This window comes from Narcine bancroftii, chromosome 8, assembly GCF_036971445.1.
Source record: "Narcine bancroftii isolate sNarBan1 chromosome 8, sNarBan1.hap1, whole genome shotgun sequence".
NCBI classification, from domain to species: Eukaryota; Metazoa; Chordata; class Chondrichthyes; order Torpediniformes; family Narcinidae; genus Narcine; species Narcine bancroftii.
In genome coordinates this window covers 160,909,374-160,929,511 of record NC_091476.1, presented here as the reverse complement: position 1 = coordinate 160,929,511, position 20,138 = coordinate 160,909,374, and the positions used below count along the sequence as shown (strand labels likewise).

Here is a 20,138-nt window from a genome sequence, read left to right as displayed (position 1 = left end):
TTCTGGACAGGATATTATTTTACATACAATTTTATTTGATTCATAAATTTGCAATAAACTATTCTTGGGTCAAATCACAGCATTAGGTACCTGTTTACTCTCCGTGGACACTTGTCTGGCTTTATATCCACCTCATAATGGTAAACATCGATCTTTGGAATATCAACTTCGAAGTAGTTGGCTAGTAGTTTAATTGGCTTGCCAATAGTTCCTATCCCTGGTCGTCGTGGTGCCTGGAACACTTGCTGCAGAGGTGGTACATATGGGCCAACTGCTGCTGAGAAGATGAGAGAAAAATTGTTATCCTTTGGGGTCCATTGTCACCTTTACCTATTCTTCACAAATAATGTACACCTTGCTACTATTTTCAATTTTCATTCAAGTGGCAACAATAGCTAGATTTATCTTTCCACCATCACCATCATAACTGTTGCAATACGCTTTGACTTCATTTGTTTTAGTGCACAGAGAATTCCCATCATGAAATAGTCAATTTTGTTTGATGGAAAACTATCTTTCAACCAGATATTAATGTTGCTCAGTCAGGTTATTAAATGAAGGGGCCTAGTGTTACATCCAAGCCAAAGTGAAAGTTAATCCCCTTATCAAGCTATTATCATAGTCCGTCAAGATCTCACTTCAGAAACAGTTGCAAATTTGATATTTGCATTTTTTGGTGGAGTAAGAAAAATTCCTCTTTAATTATCCCAAAATAAATTTAACTAAACCTGTTTAAAAAAAAACCAATCAAGCCAAGTACAGTACTTGGAGAATGGATTATGGGTAATTACTACTTCCTGCTGGTAGGATCAATCAAAATACAGTGGTTTGTGTGTAAAAAATTACTTTTACATTCATGTTGCAATAAAAATGAACAAAGCTAAGAAGAATCTGAGCAATGGTGAGAACTTTCCAATAAAGCACAATAAATTAACACAAGGCACCTCTGCCAAAATGGTTTTCTTTTACATTTCTATGCTGCGATGCTGCCGTTCCCGCTCACCTCCTGGATATAGAGGTCACACATACTTCACCTCTCCATGGAAGAGGCAGCTAAACTTGTACTTTGTTATGGAGATTCAAACGGTAGGACAGGGGCCATGTGTCCCTTAGACACAATGAGCTCACTCAACAGTGCAAAATCTGCTCTTCATTAGCAATGCAGGAGCTTGGGACACCAAACAGTTGTTCACATACTGCACTGTCCCTGCACATTACAATCCTTGTATCACTCACAACTAATGATAAGGCCTTTAAGCAATTCTTAATCATATCCCTTGGGCAAGAACTTCCAGACTATGAAGCAACATTAAGAGAAGAGTGTGTGTGTTTAATGTAATTTCCAAAAAAAAAATGAAAGGGCAAAAACTAGGTAAAGGTGAAAGTATTCAAAAACTATCCTCAAAGATGAGGATTGTAAGGGGCTGATAATATTTAACAAGCAGAGGCATATAATATATTTCAGATATTCAGATTTAAATCACCTTGATTTAACCCTGTAAACTTGAGATTGTGGACACTGCAAGACTGGCTGAGTTCCTCCAGCATTTCTGTATTTTTACTAAAATCACAGTGTCTGCAGACTTTTCTGTGTTCACTCTCTTGAGGTTATTCAAGTTTTGTTGTCTGTGTCCTAACTGCCTCAAATCACTTTACCAATCACCTCTTTTCATTGTTATTTAGACGTGGAAACATAAGCAAAACTTCATTTTAAAAGATGAAAATCCTGACCCAAAAGGTTAACTCTGCATTTCAGTGGCCTAAGCGTTTCCAGCATTTTCTGTTTTTTGAGTTAGTTTTTGGTTTTCATTTAAAAGTATCATTGTTTTTTAATCCTTCATTAATCTTGTCCCTCCCTTTTTCTCATCTGTTTGCGACTTCATCCCTAACATCGAAGTACTCGAGATGGCAGAGGCCGACAGCATCGAATCCACGCTGTTGAAGATCCAACTGCGCTGGGTAGGTCACGTCTCCAGAATGGAGGACCATCGCCTTCCCAAGATCATGTTATATGGCGAGCTCTCCACTGGCCACCGAGACAGAAGTGCACCAAAGAAGAGGTACAAGGACTGCTTAAAGAAATCTCTTGGTGCCTGCCCCATTGACCACCGCCAGTGGGCTGATATCGCCTCAAACCGTGCATCTTGGCGCCTCACAGATCGGCGGGCAGCAACCTCCTTTGAAGAAGACTGCAGAGCCCACCTCACTGACAAAAGACAAAGGAGGAAAAACCCAACACCCAACCCCAACCCACCAATTTTCCCCTGCAACCGCTGCAACCGTGTCTGACTGTCCCGCATCGGACTTGTCAGCCACAAACGAGCCTGCAGCTGACGTGGACATTTACCCCTCCATAAATCTTCGTCCGCGAAGCCAAGCCAAAGAAGAAGTCATATTATGCTCTCAGATATCTCCGTTTGTCTACTTCTTGCATCTTAGTTTCAGCTTTAGCAGCTTTTCTTCCATTTAGCACTAAATTCATTGCACTGCCTCCTCCCCCAACCTCTCTGCCAGACAATTTGGATCAACTACACACACAAAGCTCAATTCAGTACACCTTAGAATGAACTCAAGGAGGGCAGAATATACAGGTTCTAATGCCAAGATCCAGCACTATCCTGTGCAATATGCACGTATCTTTTCCTACAGATTGAGAAAAGCTGCCTTAGAGCTTCAAAATCACATCTGTGCAGGCCAAAATTCTTCCATTTTTGCTTGGTGCAAGTCAAGGACAAATGGTTATGGAGAGAAGGCAGGAGAATGGAGTTGAAAAGGTTAATAAATTAGCCATGATGAAATAGTGGAGCAAACGTTGGTCCAAATGGCCCAATTCTGCTCCTATGTCGTATGGAACTCAGATAATATGTCATTATGGCAGGCTGAGAGGGCAGGATGGTCATTTTATTGCAAATCTGCCAAGTTTATGGAAGGTTGTGCCTTAATCAGCAGCATAAACATGATTAAAACGAGCACTAATTGAAGAAAAAAATTAATGCTGCCGATTTACAGCAATTATTTATTGCGAGCCGAACCAATTTTTAGTAAGAACTACAAGGTGAACCATATTAAATCTGCAACCAGTACATAATAAATCCCAGGCATCCCAGAGTAAAATGTTGCAACAGGGTTTAAATACAAGACCAAAGACATGCCACAAGTTGTCCAACTGCCTTCATCACTTGTATGACTTAAAAACTACATGACAATAATGGTGGGCACCAGTCGCAATTCTGTGTCAACATGTTCGACTTCTTTCACAAAAATTGTGATGTCTGCTTATTCTTTACACTCATACTTTTCTCCATTCTCCCCAGGGTTTATGCTCAAAAGTTTGAAAACATCCTTCCCTCTCATTACATCCCATTTTTCACTCTGCAACTAATTCAGAGCCCCTTTCCTTCTGGTACCATCACTCTTTCAATACTGCCATCTGTCATTTCAGCTGTGTCCATGTTCATTCACAAGAGTAGGCCAACTCTCTCAAATAATCTTCAAATCATCTCACCTTTTCAGAAAAACAGATGCCACTTTACTAATTTGCCATTTTAAAATTATATGTATTGGGTGGCAGAATTAGCACAGCAGTTAGCCCAATCTTATTACAGTGCCAGAGAACCAGGTTCTAACCTGGTGCTGTCTGTAAGGAGTTTGCATGTTCTCCCCATGACTGCATGGGTTTCCTCTGGGTGCTCTGCTTTCCTCCCACCTTCTAAATGTATGGGGATGTAGGTCAATTGGGATATTTGGGTGGCACAGGCTCATGGGCCGTAAGGGCTTTGACCGTGCTGAATGTCTAAGTTTAAATTTAACATTTACATTTTCTGTTCAAAAAATAAAGAGGAAGTTAACATACCCAAGAGCAATGTTTATGCATAACAAGGAATTGATTTGCCAGAAGTAAAATATATAATGTAACTTCATTAATACATTAGCTCCCTCCCATTATCAGTCTACTTTCTAAATCAAACTATGAAGTTTGATCAACACAGAATTTTTCTTCCCTTTCTTTGTGCTTCACATGTCACAAAAAACTATAAATTGATTGTGACATAGTGGTGCAGAGAAAAAAATATGGTATCGTCCTCTTATTCACCACATTATGGAAAGAATTAATTCATGAGCAATACTCTTCACTTCTGAGCCCTTTTAAAATGCAGATATTTTTAGCACACATCGTAATTCCCAGCAAAAAAAATGATCCTTCAACCTACCTTGACCTAATATGTGCAAATGTTCAGTAACAGAATTACCTTCCAAAAAGAGTATACTTTCTAAAGGTACATATAGATGAGACAAAGAATATTTTTATGATAAAAAATTATGATAAATATTTTTCTTTGAATACTGCTATATGGCACTCCTCTGAATCCCTTGTGTAGCGCTGAATTACAGCTTGTGTGTGCCCTAAATCAAGAGCAGAGTGAGCTGCATCAATGATTTTGGCTCAGCAGCATACACATCTACTACGATGAAATGCTTTGAAATGTTGGTCATGGTCAGAATTAACTCGTATCCAAGCAAAAATCTGAACCCACTGCAATCATCCTTCCGCCACACTCTGCAGCAGATGGAAACTCAGCTCAGCCCTGGATCACCTACCTGTACAATAGCAACATGAACATTTCATCAACTACAGCTCAGCCTCAACACTATCATACTCTCAGTTCTGGTCAACAAACTGGGCCTTGGAACCTCCCTCTACAATCGGATCCTTGACTTCCTCATTGGAAGACCATGATTAGTACAAATTAGAAACAACACCTCCTCCTTGCTGACAATCAACACAAGTGTACCTCAAGGATGAATGCTTAGCCCATTGGTTCTACTCACAATGCACCCATGACTGTGTGGGTGGGCAGAATTCAACTGCAATGTGTAGCAATTTGCCGATGACAATCATGGTTGTCGGCAGAATCACAGACGGCAATGAGGAAGCATACAGGAGTGAGATAGATTGGCTGGTTGAGTGGTGTCACAACCGTGCACTCAATGTTAGCAAAACGAAAGAACTGAATGTGGACTTCAAAGGGGGGAAATCAGGAGAACACAAACCAGTGTTCATTGAAGGGTCAGTAGTGGAAAGAGTTAAGAATTTCAAATTCCTGGGTGTCAACATCTCTGAGGATCTGTCCTGGGGCCTCTATGTCGATGTAACCACAAAGAAGGCTCGCCATTGGTCATACTTCACGTAGAGATTGAGATTTGGTATGCCACCAAAGACTTGCAAATTTCAAAAGAAGTAACATGGAGAGCATTCTGACTGGTTGTATTGTTATTTGGTATGGAGGTGCCAATGCACAGGACAGGAAAAAACTACAGAGAGTTGTGAACTCGGCCAGCAGCCTCAGTCCTGCTTGGACAATGATATCACGGCATCAGTCTTCACTCCATCAAGGATATTTATAAGAGGCAATGTCTCAAGAAAGCAGATTCTATCCTCAAGGACCCTCACCAGACACTGACTTTTTTAAAACTTGAAATTTATAGGAGTATTTGCACTTGTAATGCTGCCAGTAATGAAATTCACCCTTTCAGGGTCCAAACCCTCCCATTCTTCTGCCCAGTTGAATTTTAATACAGATTTTTGCCTCTCATCATACATTTGCTCATTAAAATGAAGAACTCGCAAGTGTTTTCTGCAGGAAATATTTACCAGGCTGACACTTCAGAAAAGCACCAAGTAAGTGCTAAACTGAGGCCTATCCAGCTTATTAGATGGATAAAGATCCATAAGACTATTTGGATTGGTGATTTCTAGCCAACCTTTGTATCCAAGATTTTTTTTGCAGCACTGACAATGAGACTTTCCAAAAGTGGCTGTTGTGCTTTTGAGCTTCTAAATCTTATAATCTTTCTGAAATTGAATATTTTGCACTTTGGGATACCCACTGACCAAAAATATTATGTTGATGCACACTATGTTTCCTTTAGTTATCTCATGACTATTGAATCACTGGGATACCATATAGTCTGATATGCAAGATCACATTTCTCCAGTCCTTTGCTCACAATTTACAAAATGTCAAGGAAAGAGTAAACCTCTCACCTCAGTAACTAGTTTTTCTGAGCTAAGGTTGCTTCTGAAATCAGGAAAATCCTTTTTAGTATTTTCACTTGCTCATAGAAAATCTTTTAGAATCACTGAGTGAATATTCCTTTTCTTTGCTGAAGCATCCAGACACCAATCCCAAAGCACTCTTCTGTTTATAAGAATTTTCCCCTCTCTATAGATATAACAGGATATAATAACTTGGGCACAAGGTTAAATAAGGGATGACAATAGAATAGCCATCTCCTTTTACAAATTATACAGTTTACATTCATCTATAAATCAGAAAAAAATTCCAATTCCAAGCATGGGCAAAATATTTACTTATTGTTCCACACTCGCTACTTAGATAAACCCTTTTAATTTTTTCCCAAAGGTATCAGTGAATTCATGCATGCTCTGATATTTTTTTACCTCAGGTTGTGAGCGTCAGTGGCAAACTAAGCTTTTATCATCCATCCATAACTGCACTTGATCAGAGGCTTCTCTCCGCATTTCAGAAGATAGTTTTAAGTCAAAGATATTGTTATGGATCAATAATCTTTATTAGGCTGTTTAAGAGCAACACAATTCGTTAATGAACCGGATTCATTTTTAACCACCATTTGGCAGTTACAGTCGTCATGACTGACTGTAGATTTTTAAACTATCTCATTAAAAAAAATTAAATTCCTTGACAACCAAAGTGGGATCTAACCTGGATCAATTGATTGTGTGCCTTCAGTCTGGCAATTGTGAACATTAATTAAGGGAAATCAAAAAGTATCCGTGTACAAAATTATTGTACTTTTTGCTGGGAGGTGCGACTGCAGACTCTTGAATTGAGTTGGTGATAGCCAGCTGACACTTAAACAATGTTCACACACAAATAATAGCCACAAAAATGATATGTCAGAAGGCATCAATGTACAAAGGGTCAAATAGTGAATTTTTCAATGAATACACCATTTCCCAAAACTGTTTTCTTCATTGTTAATGACCATTTTAAATTATTTTTTAAACAGGTTCTCAGAGCAGCTAATGCACCCTGCTCCACCTCTCGCCTTCTTTCATTTAATCCCAAACCACAATCATCCAAGCTAGATGCATAAACAATGTTTCATACCATGATACCAAAATAATTTGTTTTGTTGTGTTGATGAAAGCGTATAAGCTAATCGATATGAAATATGCTGCAAATCACAACATGGCACAAGTAGAAGTATTCTTGCAATTACAACTCACTAAAACTAAAGGTTGCACTATCTTTTTGTAATTCTCGGACTACAGATGGCATTCTCAGTAATTCAGACAGCATATATGGAAAGAGTTGCATCAAATTTTTTGCATCTAGTTTTGTTTTGGCTTTGAATCTTTTATTATTCAGGTTTTTCACAAAGGCACAGAGGAAAAGTGAATAGATACATATTACATAGTGTAGTCCCACTGTAAAGTCTATGGAATGGAGCAAAAATATTGTGAAAATTACAGGAATACAAGTGGTAACCAAAGTAAATTTTAGATTGTAAAAAGTGCAAAAGTGGAAAGACAGACAGATTTAGGAAAAGAAGTCCAGAAATCTGAAACCTGAGACCAAAATGAGGATAGGTATAATTTAAATGAAAGATGCTACTGAGGGTTAGTCAAGAAAGCAGGAGTTTAACAGGTAACAAACACATGATTTCAGTGCAAAATGAGCACGTGAAGTGGAGGAGAAAATAAGGAGTCTAAGCAATACTGATGGAAATATTATTCTATCATTGTGACAGAGAACAACTGTATTTGAAAGCTCACCTTGGGGCTTAAACAAGCTAAAAGTGAAATGTTACTCATCGGAGTTTAAACATTGGAAGACCATATCAAGATTCCTTTTACTGTCATGTAATATTACACAAAATTTCCTTCTGCCCACGATAAAGCGGATAGTGTCATCCTTCATGTTGCCCAGCTCGCCTTCAAGAAAGAGAAGTGAAAATGAGTCCCTTCGGAGACACTGAGTGTCTGTGGAATCCCCACCAGCACTCCTGCAGTCTCTGCTACAGCACCTGTTTGATCCAGCAGTAAGTAACCTGAGCTCCAGTGTCAAAGCTCCAACACAATCAGGAATCATTCTGCACCCATGGCCCTTCAGGAGTCTTTCTTGCCCCCAGCACCCTCACGAATCCCAGTTCCATGAGTCCCTTGACAGCAGGTCATTGACCTGTGCATATCTTTCAATTGTTGAGCCCTTCACTAGTCTGTTGCCATGGTCACTGTTCTGTCAGATTCTTAAACTACTGAGCCCCTCACTGGTCTGGTACCATGGTCACCATCCTGAAGGGTCATCTCCCCTGCTGCTTCTTCTCAGTGGCCAAGGTGAGCTCACAGCCACTGCTGAACAAAAACATTGCCATCCTGAGCGCAGACATCAGGATTGTAGGATTTTAATTAAAAACACTGTTAGCTCCTTTAGCAGGCCATTTAAAGCCTGTACGGAGCGTTAGCTTTAGGACCGGGTAGTTGGACCCTGCGGAGCAGCAGTGTGCCTCCATTCCCCACTCTACCAGGTCCACACCAATTGCTGCACTGCCAAGACAGCAGCTTTAGCAATGCTGCCATTTTTTAATGCAGTGCCTTTAGCCTTCATAATTTCTCGCTGGTGGAAATCACAGCATAACCTAGACAGAATAAGCAATCCAAATGGGTAGATTAATTATTATGTTAATCAAACCACATTTTGTTAATTAAAGCAAGACAGTTTGCATATGTGAGGTTTGTTCTTTGAATTTGTGTATCAAAGAGCCATGCAGCTCAGAACTCGGCCTTAGGCAAGATAGTCAGTACACAAGAAATGAGTGGGATGGATGAGTCAGAGGTTGGTTGATGATAGGCAGAACCAGATTGAGGGGGGAGAATGATGAGCAGATTGACACAGATGGGGAGGGGATAGTCTCATTTCTCCCTCTCACTTCTATACAATGGTCATCTTCCCTGTATGCGCTCAATGCGCTCCTATTACCTCTCCCACCTGGTTCCACCTTTCTTTCATCTCTTCCTTAACTGATACCACCTATATCCTCGCAGCCTGTCTCTACCCTTTCCCTTCCCCCATAACTCCACCTGCCTGTCTTTTATCTTCTTGTTTCTGACCATCATCTACCAGCCTTTTTCTCAATACTCCAATTTCCTTGCCTACCCATCCTTCACCTGTTTCTACCTATCAGCTACCAGGCTTTGTTTGACATGTGTCTCTGACCTGAAGTCGGGTCTGGACCCAAAACCTTAACCATTCCTTTTGCAGCAGTGATGCTGCTTGATCTGTTGAGTTCTTCCAGCTCCAGATTTCACAATCTGCAGACTCTTGAGTCCACATCTCAATGCTGGGACCAAAGTTCCACCAAATAACTGGGAGGTTAATGGATCTTTGAACAAATTAAGGGGAGAGAAATGTTTCTTACTGATTTTAAATTAGTAAAGTTGGCAGTTAGATAAATATCCAATGGACAAAATTTCATTTATTATTATCATATGATTGAAAAGTACAATTGGACGAAATGGCGTTCTTCAGTACGGTGTAAAAACATGCAAGCTCATAAAGACATAACACACACATTTACAAGTGATTTATAGATAAAAATAAATATTGTTAAATAATATTAGATTCTCAGACAGATTATTTGAGCTGTCATTCAGCAATATTTTTACAAAGTATAAATTTTTTTAATGAAAGTTTAACAAAAACAAATTTTTAAACTTTATTTAAAATAAAACCACAAAGCAATATTACAATATTTCAAACATAATACAAATGGTATTTATATAAAGAAAAGAAAATAAAAAGAAAAACCTCCTATTAATCCCCCCACCCCCTAATGCCCTACAAACTAAAAAAAAGAAAAGGGACAAGAAAACCACAACAGGACTGTTTCATTTTCTGATACTTTGAGAGAGCTATAAGAGAAAGGGAATGTTCAAGATTCATTTAAATGTTAATATCAACAGTTTGTAAATATAGGGTTGATATTTTCCAAAATATATATGTCTCTTAAATTATCTAATGTTATCAAACGGAATACAACTCTAAACTTCTGTATGCCATCTATCCATTCTCAAATCAATATCAGACTTCCAAGTCATAGCAATACATTTTCTAGTTATTGCCAAAGCAATATGAACAAATTTTACTTGGTACATATTCAGTTTTAATTTAGGTTTAATCCCTCTAATATCTCCCAGTAAAAATAACATTGGATCTTGTGGGAATTTTACTCCAGTTATTCATTCTAATAAGTTACCCATTTCAAGCCAAAAAGATTTAATTGTGGAACACTGCCAAGTTGAAAGCAAAAAAGTGCCAACTTCTTGTCCATATCAAAAACATAAATCCATAGTTCATATTACATAACTTTTGTGGTGTTAAATATAACTCATGAATAAAGTTATATTGAACTAGCCTGTATCTCACATTTATTGTATTTTTCATATTTTCTCTACACATCTGAATCCATTTATTTATCTATTTGCTTATTTAAGTCAACCTCTCATTTACGTCTTGATTTATGAACTCCTTCCTTTTGAGCTTTATTTTGTAATAATTTATACATCTCTGAAATAAATGTCTTTACATCTCTAGTAATAATAATTTTACTTCTGTCTCCACTGGTAATACTGAATCTTAACCAAATATTTCACAAAAAATCTGCTGAATTAATAACAAAATGTTACATTCTCCAATATCTTAAACTTTTCCTTCATTCTGCTAAAAGTAATAAATTTACCATCTTCAAAACAATCTTTAATATTCTTAATACCACAATTTTGCCAAATCTTAAAAAAATTATTTTCCATAGAAAATGAAGTAAACCTATTTTGAAATAAAGGCAGTCATCCAGACATTAAACCTTCTCCTCCATCTCTTTATCAATTTTATTCCAAATCAAAACACATGACCAAACTACACATCTATACACAGAACTAAACATACTATTTACATTGCTGGAATTTGTGCTAAGCGATAAATCGATACATACAGTTTACATTTTCTAATGAAAATCAAGATGCACTTGATCCCCTGAGGAGCCAAAAAGTCAAATTAAGGCATTATATCAAAGTATGCAAAACGAGTGCAAACAAAAGTCATTAGTTCTTAAATCTTATGCAAGGTTCTTGCAGAAAGATTAATCAAAGCGCAATAAAATTCAACACAATCTAGAAAGTGAAATACTAAAAACTAGGTTCATATATGTAAACAAAGGAGACTGCAAAAGAACAAGAAGTGAATTGGCAATGATAAATTGGGAGCTTTATTGAAAAGCAAGATAGTGGTCAAAACGTCGCCAACATTTAAGAAACAAAAAAAAACTGCATAGGTTAGAGATCTGAAATAAAAACAGAAAATATTGGAAACACTCAATAGGTGAGGTAGCAACCATGAAAAGAGAAACAGTGAATTTTTCAATTCTTACTCCATTATCTGAACTGCTAAAAGAAGACTTTATAGCAGAGAAAGGATGAATGGAACAAAAGAAATACTTCTTATCGAGTGAGACGAGTTAATGCAACTACTCAAAACGAGCTTGTTTTCTCTCTTTCCCAGTTCTGATGAACATTTTTGTTTCAACAAATACCACCTGATCATGTGAGTGTTCCAAGCACTTATTTTTATTTAAGGAACAAATGTAAGAACTACCAATTATACAAAAGAATATACATGCAAAAAAGTGGTCCGACTCCAAAGGATAGAGGCAAGATGGTCCTGAAAATTGACGATGAGCAAAAATAGATCATGGAAGTAAATTTGCAAAAAACATAAAAGCAAATTATGAAAGCTTCTAATAAAGGAAGAGGCTAGCAAAGACAAAATTAAGATTCTGCAATTAAAATAGGGTAAATTTGCAATAGTGGAACAAAGACAAAAGGAAACCAATTAAGCAAATACTTTTGATAAACACAAAAGCTGCAGACGTAGGAATCTTGAGCAGACAAAAAATTACTATAGGAACTCAGCTGGTCATGCATGGGTAGAAATGGTCAATGTTTTGAATCAAAAACCTTTGAGTCTAAATAAACACTAGTTCAGCCATCACAGCTTCTCAGAAATATTATAGAATGAAAATGTCATGAAAAGATCAATTCCTGGGAAGGCAGGAATGTCATGAGAAATTTGACTAGCCCCATTTGAAGAAACAATGAAACTCTTACAGGACAAGTTGGATCCAGGGTGCTGTTTTTAAGGAACTAAAAGCAGGATTCATTCAGGATATCGGGCAAGTGATTTAGAACTGAGATGAGAAAATTCTTGATTCATATGGTGGTAAACAAAAGGCCATGGAGACCATGTCACTTGACAGAAAATGGTATCAAGACAATGGGGGAGCACAGAAATGTAGAACTGAAAGGATCAGATACAGTTTTACTGAATTGTATAAGGGAAATCTTAAAGGGCCATATGGCCTAACCCACTCATATTTTCTATTTTAAAAAATGCAACAAGGTAACTAATGGCCTCTAGAGGAAAAATAAGTTTCTTTATCTTATCCTCTAAATGCTCTTGCATTCGACATGTATTAAAGAGTACTACAAAGAATATGTAACATGAGGAAGTTAAACTACACAGATGACCCCACGTTATCGTGGAGGTGAGGGGTGTTCATGGAAAACACCTTTCCATAACGCAAAGCCGCATCACCTGCACATGCATCAAGATATGTGGGTTGAAAAAGATTTGATTTAATTTTTCCTACAAATTGCATCTAAATTTTTATTTCATAAATTTGGGGAGTGACTTGTGATTTTGACTTTCTCCTACTTCAACAGCTATAAGGCAGAGTGACCGATAGTTCTTTCTGGCTTCTTGCACAGGTATGAAATTCAGATAGGTAAGAGTAGAATTGTGAGGGTTGTTCCACTAAGCTACAGAATAGACCATAGTTACTGGAGGATGCTGTGAATGTCAGCTTCAAAAGTGGCAAAGGGAGAATGCACCACAGACACAGTGAATACCATTCATGCCTTTAGTTTGGGTCATTGCAGGGCCTGGGAAAGGGTAAATTTAAATGGAAACACTGGAGGGAACTGTGGGGAGGACTCATAGTCAAGAAGTTTGAATTATTGCAGATCATCACTGACAAATGTTCTTGAATTCTTTGAGGATGCAAGAGGGAGAGTTGAGAGAGGGTCACCTGTAGGTAGAGTGTATTTAGACTTGAAAACATTTGATGAGGCACCATATCAGTGGCCTGCTGCATAAATTAAAAGTCCATTGTATCAGAGGAAGCGTGTTAGAACTGATTGAAAACTGGCTTTATCATAGAAAACAGAATTGAAATAAATGGGCCTTTTTCAGACAAGAAGGTGACTAATTGCACCCTGTGGGGATCAATTCTTGGCTTGAAACTTCATTATTTACCTTAATAATCTGAAAGCAGGAACGGCATATAAAGGCTTCAAATGTGCCAATGTGAAAAGAGATAGAATGCCTGGCTGGAATAAACATACAGTAATTCTGAAATGTGATATAGGTAGATTGTGTGAGTAGGCAATTGAGAAATGGAGTTTATTGTGGGGGGAATATAAGATCATACACTTCAGTAAAAGAAATCAAAAGGTAGATTATTGTGTTTCCTTATTTTGGTACATGAATCACAAACCAAGCAGGCAGGATCACAAGTCAAATGGGATTTTAGCCTACATTGCAAACTGGTTGGAGTTTAAAAATAGGAAGGTTTAGGTCAGTGGTTCTCAACCTTTTTTCCCCCCACATATATCATCTGAAGTAATCCCTCACCATGCCATAGGTCTCTTCGGTTAGTAAGGGATTACTTCAGGTGGTATATGAATAGGGGGAAAAAAGTTGAGAACCACTGGTTTAGGCGCAATTATGGAGGGTGGAATACGACATACAAATTTGGCCATTTTATCAGAAAAAAAATTAAAGAAAGAACAAAGGAGATTCACCTTACTAATTTCTGGGATGAAAGAGTTGTCCTACCAAGAGACATTAATTTTCATATTCCTTGGAGTTTAGAAGAATGGGGGCTACTTTATTCTATAGGGAGAGTATTGAACTATAAGATAAAGGAGTAGTCATTTAAAATCTGGATAGGTAGAAAATCTTTCTTGAATGAGGGTTGAGAGTCTCTGGGTGGTGAAGCTGGATTATTAGAAGTACACTGCATATAAAGTGGAAGTGGATAAATATCCAATAGAGAAAGAGAGATAAATGGAGAAGGATATAGAAGATAAATCAAGGCTAGCAAAGATCTGCTGTAGTCAGATTAGATGGATCGGCATCCTTGATAGACTTGATGGAATACTCCTGCACCTATTTTGTGTTCTTTCTTACATATTCTAAATCATATTTAATGAGAGCACGAGTATTTTCCATATACTATACACACATGCATCCATCTAAAAGGGAGGATGCGAAGTCTTCCCTTTTATATTTATTTATTTATTTCACTAACTCAATTGAATTATACAGGCTGATCCCAGGTAACAATTGCCCGAATTATTGACATCTCTAAATTCAAAGGAATTCCCATAATGTTGAAATCAAACACATGACAAATTATAGAACTAACTGCCCTTCTCTCTCCACTTTAATTCTGGTAACTGTTCTTTATTAAAATCAATCTTATCTGCTTTTAATGCCATTCGATATAAAGACTGTGGAGGGGTGGTTGGAGGGGTGGTTACCATATCAAGCGATTTTTGTGAATCTCCCATCTTACAAATAAAATGGATACGTCTGTAAAAATGCTATTGTTCATTACCCAGGGATGGCCTGTATAACTGGAATTTTTAAAAATTGGCAAGATCCTCAATGACCTGTGATCATCTTGCCAGAAACATCCTGATCTTTTTGCAAAGAGCTTAAGGCTCATAACTCAAAGAGTGAAAACAAATCAAACTCAATTCCAAGGGGCTGTGGTAGGGGTGGGGGAAAGAGGAGGAAGAGATAGAACAGCAAGACTTGAGAGGTTAACTTAGGTTTACAAGGTGCAATATTTCTAAACCATTGAAACTCCATTTTAAGAGCAGTTGCATAGAATGATAAAGTTGTGACTATAAAGCCGCCTCACTGCACAGGACAAAAAAGTTATTAGAGTGGTAGTGAAGATCCTACTTCATCCACAAGCTGCAGTTAGAGAAACAGGAGTTAATACACTGCAATGCACCTGCTAGAAGTGTGCACATGGGCAATTTTATGAGAACATGAAAAATCCCACAGTCAAATAAACTGGAACTCTACACTAATACATGAAGAAAGTGGAGCTGTGTAAGCAATTGAAAGGTTACTCATACCAAAGAAATACGCCAAAATAAGAATCAAACAAGTATGCGAGAAAAAGAGTGAAGTCACAGCAAAAAGAAATGATAGGAATGTACTGAAAGAAATGAAGTTCAATTTTATTGAGAAGTCAGTGGAATAACTTATAACCAAAGTCAGCTGGTCATCAGGATATCCACATAGAATAATCTTAAATAGTGCCTTAAAACATGCATTAAAAATCCAATTCCATTGGATATTGATCTTTCTTCCACAAGAATTCCTAGAGACATTCTTGCATCTAGAAAGCAGCTTCTGACAATCAGCAGGTGTGCAGATTTTTGGAGCCTTTTCAAAACAATGGATCAACGCGAGGTACCCTCCAATCCTCCAGCACCTCCCCCGCGGCCAAGGACATTTTAGGTACTGCTGCAAGAGCTCCTGCAATTTCTACACTAGCTTCCCTCCTCCGAGGGAATATCTTATCAGGCCCTGGGGATTTATCCACCCTTATCTGCTTTAAGACAGCAAGTGCTTCCTCCCCTTCAATCTATATAGATTCCATGACCTTAATGCTGGTTAGGTAGTTTGTACACATACTTTAAAAAAAATGTTTTCATTTTGGTCTTATGGACTTCAGATGGCCAAATACAATAGTGAGGTGGTACGGAGTGTGAGACAAGCGGAAAGAAAAACTTCTTTAAATGCTAAAAATGGGACCCGGGTCTTTTCTGGAAAAAAAAACCTCCTGGAAAAAGTTTTGAAAGGACTCACTTTGACATCTCGCCCAAGAGAGAGAACAGTACCTCCCTCGGGCAGAAATTTCAACCAGGTTAGCCTGACTAAGCTTGCAAGACGTCCCCCACTCACAACGAATACCAAGTGAAGCCAGTGCACCGACCAAAGGTCACCAAAAATAATACAAGCCAGTGCTTGGGAAGTCACGCAGGGTCAGTGACGAAGGAAGAGACGGGAGTTGAAGGACCTGAGCCCCACCAGGCGTTGGATGTCGGGCTGGAGCTGAACCCGGACCCGTGCCGATGGTACCCAACCTGCATCCTTGCTCTTCCAGCCCAGCCCCTTCCTTCCATCCATCCAGGGGCGAGCACCAGGTGACCCCTTGAGTAAAACGCCCTCAGCTCCCCATTCCCCACCAGCATGGTGGAACTTCCTCCACGGACGAGCTCGACGTGTGGACAATGTCCCTTCCAGTCATCCCACCCGCGGCACCAAGTTTGCAGGCTCCGAACCCCCCTCCCCTCCCTCCCTCCCTTCCCCCCCCCTCCCCTCCCCCCCTCCCTCCCCCTCCCCTCCCTCCCCCTCCCCTCCCTCCCCCTCCCCTCCCTCCCCCTCCCCTCCCTCCCCCTCCCCTCCCTCCCCCTCCCCTCTCTCCCCTCCCCTCCCTCCCCCCCTCCCCTCCCTCCCCTCCCTCCCCCTCCCCTCTCTCCCCTCCCCTCCCTCCCCCTCCTCTCCCCTCCCCTCCTCTCCCCTCCCCTCCCCGGGCTCTGGGCTGCACCGGCAGCCCGGGGGGGGTTTGAACTCTCCTGCTCCTGCGGCACCCGCTCAGTGCGCATGCCCCCCCCCTCTTCCCCTCCCCTCCCCTCCCCTCCCCTCGCGCGCCCTGATCCGGAGCCCCGCAGCTCACCGCCACCAAATAAAAAGAAAATAAAGCAAACACTTCCATCCCCGTTACCGGCTGACGCTGGCCCCGCTTCCATCCCATAGACCGTGTGTGTGAGGGCGGATTTTCCACCCCCCACCACCCGCAGTCCAGTGATCTAGAACCTCGCGTCCTCCGCGAGAGGCAACACACACTCACACCCTGGCACCGAGCATGCGCGGCCCGGGCATTCCGCTTGGCGGGTCGGTCGGGCGCACGCGCGCCGCCCCGCCCCCCCCCCCCCCGGCCGCCAAGCATGCGCCAAACGGCCCTCTCTCTCTTTCCTGACAAGCGGCTCAGGGAGTGAGCGGATCCAGGAGAGCACCAAATCGGAACGCGAGCGCCACGCCATGGTCCTCGGGGGGTACAGCCCTGGGACCACAGTGATCTGAAGCTGGCTCAGCCAGGTCACGGCCACTGGGCTCAACAAGGAGGGAGGGAGGGAGGGGTCATTGCGTTGTCATGTTCAGCACTAACTTTCTGGAGTTGCATTAGAAACAGGGCATGTTAGCTCTGGTTCCACCCAATGCAGGGGTGATCCAACAATGACAGAAAATCAGGTGGCAGCTCTTGATTCAGAGTTACTCGAAAGTGTTCATAAATGCTTAAAAGTGAATGCTCACAAAACTATTTCCCAGGCCTGCAGGGGGGTAGAGTGTTCAAGGGACCCCAGAAGCATATTTTTCACTCTGAAGTACAGTTAGAGCAGCCCGGTGAAGAAGGCGCAGTCGCTAACAGGTGCAGAGACAACAACCTGCATCTGAATGTTAATAAAACAAAAGAGATGGTTGTCGACTGAAGGAGGGCCCAGGGGGAAATTGCTCTCCGCTGACCATTGATGGCTCTACTGTTGACGTGGTCAAGAGTACCAAGTTTCTGTGCCCTTAGCGGAGAATCTCACCGGGTCCCTTAACACCACTCCATAGCCAAGAAAGCCCAGCAGCACCTCTACTTCCTGCGAAGGCAGAGGAAAGGTTGTCTTCCACCCTCCATCCTCACCACATTCTACAGAGGGCACTTTTGCCTTTACCTCTACACTATTGAGAGCATCCTGAGCAACTGCATCGTCGCCTGGTTTGAAAACTGTACCACTGCAAGACCCTGCAGAGGATAGTGGTCAGCAGAGAAGATCATTAGGGCCTCCCTTCCTACCATGACGGACATCTACGATGCACAATGCACGTGGAAGGCAAATAACATTTGTGAGGGACTTCTCACACCTCTTAAGTAAACTTTTAACCCTTCTGCCATCTAGGAGGTACCGTAGCATTCGGGCCCATATGTCCAGATTGTGCATGTTTTTCTCCCCAAGCCATCAGGCTCCTCTAATCCTAGAACATATGTGTGCTAGTATATCATGGATTTTTATTGTATTATAACTTAATATTTAACTCCTATTTATGTAAATCTGCTCCATGGTTCTGGAGAAAGACTCGCATTTTTACTGTGCATTGTGTGTGGGGGAGCACTTTGGGTCCAGTGATCATGGTGCCATTAGCTTCAAGGTAATTATGGAAAAGGATAGGTCTGGGCCCAGAGTTGAGGTTTTTGAGTGGGGAAAAGCTAGGTTTGAGGAGATGCGAAAGGATTTACAAGGGGTGGATTGGGACAACTTGTTTTCTAGGAAGGATGTAATAGAGAAATGGAGGGTCTTTTAAAGGAGAGATTTTAAGAGTACAATATCTTTATAAACCTGTTAGGTTGAAAGGTCAGGTCAAAAGTTTGAGAGAGCCATGGTTCTCAAGGGATATTGGAAACTTGGTTCGAAAAAAGAGGGAGTACTACAATAAATATAAGAAACAGGGAAAAAAGATGTTTGGGTACTATATTAAATGTAAAAAGAATCTTAAGAAAGAAATTTAAAAAGCTGAAAGAAAGTATGAGGAGGCTATAGCAAGCAGGGTGAAAATAAATCCAAAGGGTTTCTACAAATATGTAAATAGCAAAAGGAAAGTGAGAGACAAAATTGGTCCAAAAGAGAATCAGAAAGGACAAATGTGTGTGGAGCCAAAAGAGATAGGGGAGGTCTTGAACAATTTCTTTTCCTCAGTATTTACTGAGGAGAAGGATATTGAACTGTGCAGGGTAAAGGAAGCAAATGGGGTAAATATGAAGACTATAGTGATTAAGAAAGAGGTAGTACTCGAGCTTTTGAATCATATAAAGGCAGATAAGTCTCCATGTCCTGAGAGGATTATCCCCAGAACCTTGAGAGAAGTTAGTGAGGAAATAGCAGAGGCTCTGGCAGAGATTTTTCAAATGTCATTAGAGACGGGTATCGTGCCGGAGGATTGGCATGTTGTGCATATGGTTCCTTTGTTTAAAAAGGGTTCGAGGAGCAAGCCTAGCAATTACCAGCCTGTAAGTTTGACGTCTGTGGTTGGTAAATTGATGGAAAGCGTTCTTGGAGATAGTATATACGGGTATATGGAGGGACAGGATCTGATCAGGGACACTCAACATGGATTTGTGCGTGGAAGGTCGTGTTTGACCAATCTTGTTTAATTTTTTGAAGAGGTGACTAGGAATGTTGATGAGCAGTGGATGTTATCTATATGGACCAGTAAGGCCTTCAATAATGTTCCACATGGGAGGTTAGTTAGGAAGGCTAAGTCCTTGGGTATTAATTTGGAGATAGTCAAATGGATTCAACAGTGGCTGGAAGGAAGGTGCCAGAGAGCAGTAGTAGATAATTAGGTGCCAGAGAGCAGTAGTAGATAATTGTTTGTCAGGATGGAGGCCGGTGATAAGTGGTATATCTCAGGGTTCGGTATTGGGACCGTTGCTGTTTATCATATATATTAATGATCTGGAGGATGGGGCAGTAAATTGGATTAGTAAAAATGCAGATGATACTAAAATAGGGGGAATTGTGGATGATGAAGAGGGTTTTTAAAGATTGCAGAGGGATTTAAACTGCTTTGAGGAGAGGGCAGAAATATGACAGATGGAATTTAATGCTGATAAGTGTGAGGTGCTTCATTTTGGAAAGAATAATCAAAGCAAGACATATGTGGTAAATACAGTGGAGCAGAAAGATCTAGGAATAACGGTGCATTATTCCCTGAAGGTAGGGGCGCATGTGGAGAGGATGGTGAAGAAGGCCTTTAGTATGCTTGCCTATATAAATCAGTGCATAAAATATAGGAGTTGGGAAATAATGATGAAACTGTACAAGGCATTGGTGAGGCCAAATTTAG

At 40.3% G+C, this 20,138-nt stretch overlaps 1 protein-coding gene across 3 annotated transcripts in view; it reads right to left on the bottom strand.

The window, feature by feature from the left end:
* LOC138741496 (protein argonaute-1) overlaps window positions 1-17,087 on the bottom strand; it is a 92,486-nt gene extending 75,399 nt beyond the window's left edge. For 2 of the 3 annotated variants that reach the window (XM_069895686.1, XM_069895688.1), the window contains exons 1-2: window positions 16,972-17,087; window positions 91-277 (exon numbers count right to left, since the gene is read on the bottom strand). In XM_069895686.1, the coding sequence (XP_069751787.1) occupies window positions 91-277; window positions 16,972-16,996 (212 nt within the window). In that variant the 5' untranslated portion in view covers window positions 16,997-17,087. The remainder of the gene's footprint in view (window positions 1-90; window positions 278-16,971) is intronic. The other variant, XM_069895687.1, reaches the window with a different exon arrangement.
* Window positions 17,088-20,138: the final 3,051 nt, after the last annotated feature.